A 10,458-nucleotide genomic window follows, 5' to 3' on the forward strand; every position below is an offset into this window, starting at 1 on the left:
ACCAGCAGTAGCAACGCACAGACATATTGAAGACATGTTTGCTAGGAATAATTAAATGTGAAATAGTACGTATCCTCTTCCTGCGCATCTGATCACATACCCTGATTGCGGGGATAAAGCATCAGTACAAAGAGCGTACACCAACTAATTTTAAGCAGAACACGGGGCTCACATCATAGTATGAACAAAAGCGAAAGCTCGTCAGACAGTAAGAACACCCCTACCTGGTAATTTTTACACCGAAGCCTTAAGAAACCAGCTATCCAGTAAATAAACAAAAAACAAACCGCAGACCTAGAAGATTGATACAGAGGCAGCAGTCAACAGCTCTACAATAGATCTACCTGTGTACATGTAAGCAGCTCCCACACAGCTTCTCATGCAGACAAATCTCAAGAGTCGGAAGTCAGGGTATTCAAGACATCTCCACTCCAGACTTGGATCTCACGATCTGCTTCCAGACTCCACGTCGTTGAGAGTGTCTCGTAGGGTGATTCCACCCCGGCCGGGAATATTGACTGTTTCGATCTCGGTTGGTCGCACACTGTAGGAGTTTGCATTTCTGCTGTTGCGTTCTTCGGCTAGCTGGACCGTGTATGCATGAGGCCAGAAAGCTGCCAAGGAGATGCATAGTTTTTGTTACATGCTGAACAAATCTGAATCTCAATAACTGGCAGTAAAACAAGGAAAAGGAGGTACCATCGGCATCAAAAGGATATGGGAAAAATTGCAGATAACAAAACGAAGCAACTGTAAGACCTGCAAAGGAAAACGACCCTGATTAGAAAAATAGCTGATTCGACATCTTCACAACATTTAGGAAATGTATGCATATCTAAAATCTATTAAAATTTACAAACCTATTAGAGCGCCAGTAAATACATCTTGCCAGTGGTGCCAGTAATCATCCACTCGAGAAACAGCCACAAGAGAAGCAGTAAGAAGAGGCAGAAACACAATGCATAGCTTCGCAACATGTCCTCTGCGATCAAAAGCTGTGATTTTCCCAGCTAAGTACCATGCAAGGAAGCCTAGACCAGCAAAAGACCCTGAAATAGGTGATGAGAACACAAATTTGAGATGATACAGCCATAGCGCTGTAAAAAGAATATCATGAGGTGCCAAGTTGAAACTTAACTTAGGCACATGAAGAAAGATTGACCTATGTTTCAGTAATAATTTAGATTGGTTTATGGTTCAAAAAATAATTTAGATTGGTTTTGGGAATACTCCCTCCGTCCCAGGATATAAGGCATCATCAAACTTGGCACGGTCTTCAATAATAATATTTAACTCTTAATATCTTCTATAATATAATGTTTGTAGCAACAAAATCATAGTTATATGAAACTACTTTTAAATATGAATACAATGATATGATTGTTATAAGACAAAGTTTTTATTATACATGATTAATCGTAGTTCGTAGGTTAAAGTTTTTAGAGTTTGAATCTTAAATTACGTGCGCGTCTTATATCCTGGAATGGAGGGAGTATAACAACAGTGTAAAGAGAGGAACCAGTACATCTGCTCATCATGCACATCTGCACATAGGTCAAACAACACAAAACCAACTACACCCAATCAAGGTATCTCAAACTTACTCCAGTTTTCATACGTGCTTGCTCTCTCAAAAACAAATATGTATAAAATGTTTGAATCACTATTTCACATTTTTTTATTAGCTTCATGAGTATCTCATATAAGGCCCAGAACTTTCAGCACAGTATGCTTTCAATCAAATCCAGAGGAAAAGCTGAAAAGGGGTTACTAAGCAGTGATAAAAATTCAGCAAGGAATTTCAGATCCAGCAAGTATTCAGGTCTAGCAGCAAGTTCCCATGTAACGGTGTCTGTAGCATTAATTTTTTCCATAACCTTGCAAGCAAGATGCAAGAGAAATTCATTGTTTGAAGTAGCTGCAGCAGTATGCCAGTGCCTGCGGCCAGACTTCTACACAAAGTATCCAGACAGACAGTCCCATTGACTACATGAACCACATGCATACCACCTTACAGATCGCTCATCTGACTACACAGGATGTCACCATGGCCAAGTGAGGTCTTGGCACCCACCTGTTGAACGTTATCTATCTTGCCACAAAGACAGCCACTTGTCTCTTATAATATAACTGGCATGCCCAAGGCATATGACACCACCAGAGGTAGACCCATTTTCTTCCAAAAACCCGTCCAAGTGCTAAAAACATGGTTTTTTTTCCTCCCAAGTATGGCTTCTCAATGGCATTTTAGACACATCATCAAATGACCGTAAACCAATTTAAGTGTACTGTATGTGCACTAGTGGCAGTTAACTTTCAAAACCGTATAAGTTTTCTCACTGTAATATAGCAATACATAGAGTTGGGCAACCAGTGCATGTAACAGACCAATATTACAAAGGAGAACATATGTCACGGGCTATTTGAGTATTTATATGGTTATGTCATCACTTACATGAACTGTGTCCACTTGGGAAGCTTTTGTGACCTTCCTTGATTACACTCTTCTCTCCATGGCATATAACACCAGTAGTGATGTTATCATAAACCTGAAAAGATTCCATAGAACTTTTTAACATTATGCAGATCAACACAGAAAGAACTTGCAACTTTGGAACATTAGTTTTTCAGTTCTATCTTACATCTTTTCCATCAGGAAAACAGCGCCAGAAAAAATCTGGACGTGGGCGGCCAACACCATCCTTAATTGCATCAGTAATCACTGCAGTTATAAGTACTGAATATAGAATCCCTACAAAAAGTTTCATTTCTCAGGTTTGTTTGCCTTATACTACACTAATGTATTGATGGGATCATAATCTATGTTGAATACCCAGTATGCCATGGTGCAAATCATAGAAATTCTTCTTTTTGAAGTATATTCCAAAAAAGATGGCCCAAGGTAGTATAATTCCAAATATCTGCAAATCAGGGAAACAGGGTAAGAACCAGAGAAAAACTTTTGAATAGATGTAACAAGATCAAAACATACTGAAAAATAAGGACACCAGGACATACTGGAACAGCCCAAAAGGGCACTGTATTGCCCTTCAAAGGATATCTCAGGTCAGTCATCATGTCTTTCCCAACAAAACGGTGAAAAGGTTCAATTAAATTCAGCAGTCCGTCTATGACAGCAAGGAGGAGAAGTATTATCCAGTCATACATGTGTAATCTTGCCAGTACCATTCCATGGGATCTCATAGTGTAACACCTTAACTGGTCTGCCATTGTGTCCTATAAAACCAAAGAGAGCAAGACAACAAAACCAGTGAGTAAAGTTACAAAAACTGCCGAATAGGAGGTCAAATCGTCAACGCAATGCAGTTTTCAAAACCATTGACAGGACTAGAAGACTAATACTTAGTTTCACAGGCTATAATGTTAACTGATTTTTACAGGGTGCAAAGATAGTTCTCAACACCATTCAGTTTGTAGCATAAACATTAACAATTTAACATCTCCTGTGAGTTATAGCAGGAACATAATCATACTAAACCTTTTTTTTTGTGGGTGTGGGGGGGGGAGTGAACATAGTAAACCAACATGTATAACGATATATTTTAAGCATGGACCTAGTAACCAAGGCATTTTTAAGCGAACGTAATTTAAAGTTCATATTTTGTAGATTAAAAGGGTATAAGGTTTGGCAAAAAGAGGAAAAAACAAAATAATAACCTTTCTTCATGTTTTTAAAGAGACTTTAAACACATGGCAGCAGCAAGGAAAATATTCATTTATAGTGAAAAAACTTGCATACGAACTAATGATACACAGGAACCACCCGAAATAGTATCAGATGGTATCAATTTCATCACTCAGGCAAAACAAGCTAGTTGTATGTTAGTTACAACTTACAAGTCACCACACATAGTTACAACTTACAAGTCACCACACAGAGAGCCAAGCAGGACAGCTGTACTAACTTATATTTGCCATGCCAGGAAAAGATAATACTATGTTCATAAAACATTAAACAAATAAGATCAGTAGAAAGCTCTAAAGTTTGAGTAACTGCGACATTTGATAGTTTTTTATGATCATCAGAAATCGAACTTGTAGGATGTTGCGAGAACCATACAAGTGCAAAGATATATCAAACAGTTTTAAAAGATATTGAAATCAAGAGCAACTATAATTTATTGCACTTAAACACTAGCTAAATAGTTGTATCCTTCAGCTTTTGTATAGGAAAAAATGACCATCTCATATGTCATTTGAGACATATGAACACACAATAATAGTTTAGTGTCACAAAATCTTGGTAATCTATTAAAGTATGATTGGGAAACTAAAAAATAGCATGATCATTCTGGTCCAAGAATTAGGGTGCAACATCACCAGACCAGAAAACAAAATTAATTTTCAAGTTTCCTAGCACTCATAAGGGACCAATCCAGAAGCAACCCAATTGCAATTTCTGGCACATCTGGACATGCAGATATACCTACAGATTATACCAACATTCGAAGCCCGTCATTTTCCTCATCGAATAAGAACCTCGGGAGACCATAACTATCATCAACTAAGATCTCAGATTCAGAAAGACAAAAAAAAAGGGTTCAAAAAGAACTTCAAGAAGTATATATCATTGAGTTAAAAGAAACTGCATTATTAAAAGAGCAAGAATACACCGATAGCTTACTGGTGCTAGAAACTCAAAAAGAGACACATGTGTAACTTTATTTGCCAGACAGCCAGAGGAAAACAAAAGACAGAAAAGATAACCTCAAATAATCAAGCAATATGTATACATAAAAGACTGGAAAGGTTGAAATGCTAAAAGTTCAGCTGAACCAAATACGTGAAGTGAATGAACAGCAAGCCAGAAATTTAGGGTGAGCATCCAATTTCATGAATCTAAGCTAAGTAAAACAAACAATAAATCCAAACATAATTTTCCTATACCTCTGAACTTGAAAGATAGTGAAGGTGGGTAAACAGAACTCTGAAACCTTCAAGATACAATAGGCCAAGTTATCGAACAACAATGGACACCACAAATTGATACTACTGCAACCCAAGTGGGCAAAACTTATTACAGCTGAGTAGACTACAGATCCTTGAAAAACAATAGTATAAACCAATCTTCTCGTTTAATCGATTACATCAACTAGATTAAATTTTATCAATTTGGCAAACGACAGTTTACAGCCAAACTGTTTGACAATCAGAAATTCACACCAATTGGCAGCAGCACACCACGATGACACTTTCAAAACTCTTTGTTCATTGACACCGAAGCAAAAGATATTTCTGTGTATTCTAACCGTACAAGCATCACAACAAGTGGGCAAACCACATTGCAACTAGTTCCACTACAGATCGTGATAAACTACATACCAATTGTTCTCATTCGATGCACTAAGTCAACTAGGTTAACTCCAAATAAACTGGTGTCCAACTTAACACAGGAATATGATTTGACAACACTAAAATCAAAACCAATTGGCGGCAGCACAAGGCAGCCGACAACCTCAAGATTGCTAGCTATTACTGGCTTGCACCAGCTATCTACTGCCAAAAAAAAAGATATTTCTTGAGTATTTTGATTAAACCCGATTGCTCTTTGTTAAGCGAATAGGCAGCAGATTACCTCAAATTTCCCTACCAGTGGGCAAAGGGTTCCCTCAAAAATCTATTGGCTTTGGATTAATATAGTATTTGCCCAATACTCGAGTTCTTTTCCAGAAATTTTTATACCTAGGAAAGGAACTGGTGACATCAAAGTCAAACTAGATACAAGTGGCACAAAATATCTAATCGTGTCTGTATTATTTATTTCACACCAAGACAAACATGAGAAAATATCTAGAGCCGACAGACCCCCACGCCATCCACGTCAAAAGCGCATCGACATCCACTAGAGATGAATACCAGGAAAAAGATCAAGACCTTCTTTGTAATAGTAATTTGCTAAAATAGCGACATAAAGCTGAGCTCTCAGTCAAAGAAACACTCAAATTCCCCAAACAATCCGAAGAGAGTGCTGCCCCTAAACTAGAGTGACCAAGAGCACGTGATGAGAGCCCAGCAGGGAGCAAATAATATGTCTGCGCGCAAGGCCGGAATTACAAAGAACGATGCCTTCAGATAACTTTTTGACAAGGAGCAGGCCCGGCTCTGGGCCAAGGCGGGAGGGGCGACCGCCTAGGGCCCACAACCGAGGGGGGCCCAGGATCAAATATGTATACACTAGTACACATACACATCAGAAGAGGCCCAACAGGCTGCAGGGGGCTCGATCGCTCGGCTTCGGCAGTCGAAACGTCGCGGCGTCCATCTGTTCGCATCGCAGACCTCGCTGCCTTTTCTGGCCGCGGCCTCTCGGCCGCCCGCCCGGCGTCCGGCGACTGGTGATCGGTTGATTAACTTCTACTGACCTGCCTCTGCACTCGTGACTCGTCCCCTCTACGGCAGCAATCCAGCAACGTTTTGCAATCAGCTAAGCAAATTGGTGAGTAACTATTAACTTCTACTAGTAATCTGCTACTTCGTGACTACGTTGGACACTTAGATTTCTAGGTTTAAACTTCTAATTTCTCTATTTATTTTCCTTCATAATTTAGGTGTTAGAATGTTACCTAAGAAGCATTTGTCGGGATCTCAGAAAAGGAAAAAAAACAAGATGAACGGCTCGTTGAATCACAAAGGGGTGCTTTGCACAAGTTCTTTCAACCGTAAGTAATGCTGATTTAAATGAAGATCAAGAGCAAGAACCTGATGAAATGCAGGAAAATGATCATAATTTAAATGCAGAAGTTCAGGCTAATGCAGAACCTAATGAAAATGTCGGAGGAAAAAAAAATATTTAGCCTAAGGGGGCCCATAGCATCCGGTTCGCTCTAGGGCCCTCGAAATTATAGAGCCGGCCCTGACAAGGAGGGGAAGGGGCAAGGAAAGAAAGAAAGAAGATCAGCTTCCGCGGAGCCGAGGAAAGAAAGGAGAAGGAATGAGGAACTCACGGTGCGGCGGGAGACTAGCGGCTCGCCGATGTCGCCGCAGATCGGCGCCTCCTCGCGTCCTACCAGAATGCGCCCACAGCAGCTCAGAGCGTGGAAGAGAGGGGCATAAACGAAAAAAAGACGGGGACGGCAATAAAGAAGGTGGAAGAAAGGAGGAAAAGCGTGCGAGCTAGTAGGTAGTAATCCGATCCACAGCCAGTCCTACTCGGGTCAAATCAAGAACGGGCACCTGGAATTTTGTTGGCGGCGCCGGGGTTGGCTACCTGCTGCCGTCTCGACCGGGGCTACCAACCGCCGCCGCCGCTGCCGGCGCTAGCTACCGCTGCCGATGCGCGGGTGTGGTGGGTTCGGCTGGGGGGCGGAGACATCCGGACATCTGGTGGTGGAGTGGAGGGCCGGATGTGGGGAACCACGACGAAAGGGAAAGAAAGCGGGAGGAGGAAGCTGCAGCTGCTGACGGTGGCCGGTGGTTGCGTTTGCGTGTGGCGCGGAGGAGGGATGTGCTGGGCTGGGTCACTGCTGGGTGAGGGGTTGACTGGTTGGCTGTTTGGTTTTTTGGGGGTAGATCTAGCCGGTGCCGGTGGTCCTCGACGGATTTGAATTTGAATTCAATTTCGTTTGAATCGGCGTCGTGCCATGCGCATGCCTGGCAGGTAAGAATAATCACGCGTGCCGGTTGGTAACCGAAAGCCACGTGTGGGTGAGGGATATCTTTGCCATACTACTACTCTTTTTTTAATAGAAGCAAAGTTGACAAGAGATTAAACATCTTTAGTATATTGCTCATATTCATCGCTAATACCAAAAATCTTATCATTTGGTAGATTTTAGATATGAAAATCGTCTCCAACAAACTGATATGTTTCTTTTCGATTCTAAAACTTTTTTTGGCAACTACCAAAATCGCAACTCATCTTCACTTAATGTACGGGATGCAACCATATGTCCCCTACTACCGACACAAAGTTTTGGAGATTGTGTTTTGGTAATCGGATCACTTGGCAAAAATGATCGTTAAAAATGCAGAAGTAGCTACTATAATAAGGACAAAGAGAGAGAGAAAAAATAATAATAGAATACTGGCAGTTTGCTAGAGATACTTTGAGTGGTATATCAAATCAACAATCGTGGTTCATGCTAGTCATAATCAAATTAACTTAGGTGGCTTGTTGATTGGACCATCAATACATGTGTATTCTTATCGTACTTTTTCTCTCTTTTTCCATCTGGAAAGAAGAGCTGTATTGATCACGTTGCAAGCTAGGAATGAAAACGTGAAATTAGGTTCGGACAAAGATACAGCGCACTAATTTGACTTGACTATATATAACTATTCTTTCTTTTTCTTTCCAAGGGCATGCCTCATGCGCAACTTTATCCTGTTCTTTCTTTTTCTTTCCAAGGTTATGAAAGATGGATCACATTAACAACTTTGGTGGTGTTAGCCTTGTGCAGTTTATGACTAAGCTCCATGAAGGATCAGCAAGGTCAACCATTTCTGATATCTCTTAGCTCATGATGAACCCTTTCATGCCATCGCACATTCGTCTCCGTCTCCTCCACCTTGTTTTAATGGCAAAGGACACATGCTACACGCACATGATTTTGTTCTTGGTCTTTGTTTACTTCCCAAATTTTTTTCAACGCTATAGTAACTTCGAACGTTTAACCGCTAATTAGGAGTATTAAATGTGAATAACTAACAAAATCCATTCATCAACCCCAGTGAAATTGCGAGACGAATCTTTTAAGTCTAATTGGATCATAATTAGACAATGTTGTGCTACAGTAAACAACCTCTAGTGACGGATTAATTAGGCTTAATAGGTTCGTCTTATGATTTCTCGTCTATCCATGTAATTAGTTTTATAATTAGATTATGTTTAGTCCTTCTAATCTTCGATTGAAAACTGCTACAGCGAATTTTGTTCAAAAATTTTCATGATCTAAACGCTCCTGGCCCACTAGAAAACAACAAAGGCATAAATGTGCTGTTAAGTAAACAAAAAGGTTGATGCTAGGTACGTTGCACTAACTCCATTGGTTCACTATTGCTGCTGGACCAGTATGAAAATAGAAGAGTATATGATACTTTGATATCATGAAAGAAAAAGTAAATCGATGAGAAGATTATATTTTTGGCGATCCAACTTAATTGCCCTGATTTTCTAGGTAGACACTACTTGACTTTATTTTTGTACTGCTAGAACACATGTTAAATGATAGCAGGAGTTGATTAGCTGGTGTCACCTTTTTGGGTAGATCTAGCTTTGATGGTGCATTTGCAGCCTCGCAGGTTGTTGAAATTAGACGTCGGACGTTGTAGAGGTGCGTGGAGGATGCTTTGATTTACATTATATGAAAGCACTTTTAAATATGTGTCTAATAAATTTTTAGGTTAAGTGTTGATAGAAAATTATAAATTTTGAATCTCAGATTGTGCGCGCACCTTGAAAGATATATTTAAAAAATTATAAAAAAAACAGAGGAGCTTGAATATACATACGTACTTGTTGGGGTTCTCTTGAGCATATACAGTAGTATGAACTCAACTCCCCATTTACATGTCGGCTAATAAGATGGAATAGCTGTGTGTTCTTTTTCTCACCGGAAGGAATCTGAAAGCAAAACAGGATTTGGTCAATGCACAAATTAAAAGATAGCTTCCGGCCTCCGCAACTGCAAACATCAGTAACTAGAGCACGGGACTACTTCATCTATTAGCTATCTGTACAACACTAAACAAAACCAGAGGATCCTGCTACGACTCGTGCAATCCCTTTACAACCAGCAGATGAAATAGTTCGAATCGCTTTATTGATTAGATGGTTGAATATTTGTACCTAGGAATTTTGCAAATGGGCCAATGCAAATTGAATAACATAGTTAATGTAATCTACTAAGCGATCAATAACATAGAATCATGTTTGGATCCAGCAGCTTAATTAGTAATTGGTAGCTAGCTAATTATTTTAGCTGGGGCGGAATCAACTAATAGCAGCTAAAACCCTTCTAATTAGCTAAGGCCCTATTTAATTGGTGAAAAATTGTTGGTTTTAGTACTTGGTTTTAGTATTGTAGCACGTTTTGTTGTTACTTAACAAATAATGTCCAATCATAGACTAATTAGTCTTAAAAGATTCATCTCATGCTAATCAGTTAGACTGTGTAATTAGTTATTTTTTCAACTGCATTTAATGCTCCATGCTTGTATCCGAATATTCAATTTGACGGGTACTGTAGAAAATTTTTTGGGAACTAAACAAGGCCTAAATAGCAACTTTCCAATTAGCTGGTCCAACACATCTAATTCAAGTAACCAGCTAATAATGGATTAGTTGGATAGATCCAAACGGGACCCTATACTGCATGTGAATAGGTAAGCTATATATTGAACCCTCTTGGTTGTAAAAGGAACTTTCGTAGCTGGTCGGCAAAAAGGAAGGAAAAAAAACAGTGCATCCCTCTCCTTGCACTCTTGAGTAGAAGGAAG

The 10,458-nt window shown here is 39.8% G+C and overlaps 1 protein-coding gene across 5 annotated transcripts; it reads right to left on the reverse strand.

The window, feature by feature from the left end:
- Positions 1 to 51: 51 nt before the first annotated feature.
- LOC120675409 (lipid phosphate phosphatase 2-like) lies at positions 52 to 7,480 on the reverse strand. 5 transcript variants are annotated; one of them, XM_039956647.1, is made up of 9 exons: positions 7,195 to 7,466; positions 6,966 to 7,024; positions 3,019 to 3,237; positions 2,834 to 2,921; positions 2,643 to 2,752; positions 2,456 to 2,549; positions 861 to 1,049; positions 700 to 759; positions 52 to 614 (listed from the first exon to the last, which is right to left on the reverse strand). In XM_039956647.1, the coding sequence occupies exons 3-9, from the start codon at positions 3,229 to 3,231 to the stop codon at positions 445 to 447; spliced, it is 924 nt and encodes a 307-aa protein (XP_039812581.1). In that variant the 5' UTR covers positions 3,232 to 3,237; positions 6,966 to 7,024; positions 7,195 to 7,466; the 3' UTR covers positions 52 to 444. The 5 variants fall into 5 exon arrangements, with proteins under 5 accessions (XP_039812581.1, XP_039812573.1, XP_039812587.1 ...); XM_039956639.1 differs by lacking the exon at positions 7,195 to 7,466 and adding an exon at positions 6,781 to 6,874 and having other exon boundaries at positions 6,966 to 7,138; XM_039956653.1 differs by lacking the exon at positions 7,195 to 7,466 and adding an exon at positions 5,597 to 6,874 and having other exon boundaries at positions 6,966 to 7,138.
- Positions 7,481 to 10,458: the final 2,978 nt, after the last annotated feature.

This window comes from Panicum virgatum, chromosome 2K (genome assembly GCF_016808335.1).
Source record: "Panicum virgatum strain AP13 chromosome 2K, P.virgatum_v5, whole genome shotgun sequence".
Classification (NCBI taxonomy): Eukaryota; Viridiplantae; Streptophyta; class Magnoliopsida; order Poales; family Poaceae; genus Panicum; species Panicum virgatum.

What these genes read in the sequence shown, in the direction of transcription:
- LOC120675409 (XM_039956638.1), bottom strand. Translation starts at nt 3,231, where the DNA reads ATGGCAGACCAGTTAAGGTGTTACACTATGAGATCCCATGGAATGGTA. An exon ending in TGCCCTTTTGGGCTGTTCCA is followed by an intron (nt 2,922 to 3,018) that starts GTATGTCCTGGT and finishes CCTGATTTGCAG; the next exon opens with ATATTTGGAATTATACTACC. An exon ending in ATATCCTTTTGATGCCGATG is followed by an intron (nt 615 to 699) that starts GTACCTCCTTTT and finishes TCTCCTTGGCAG; the next exon opens with CTTTCTGGCCTCATGCATAC.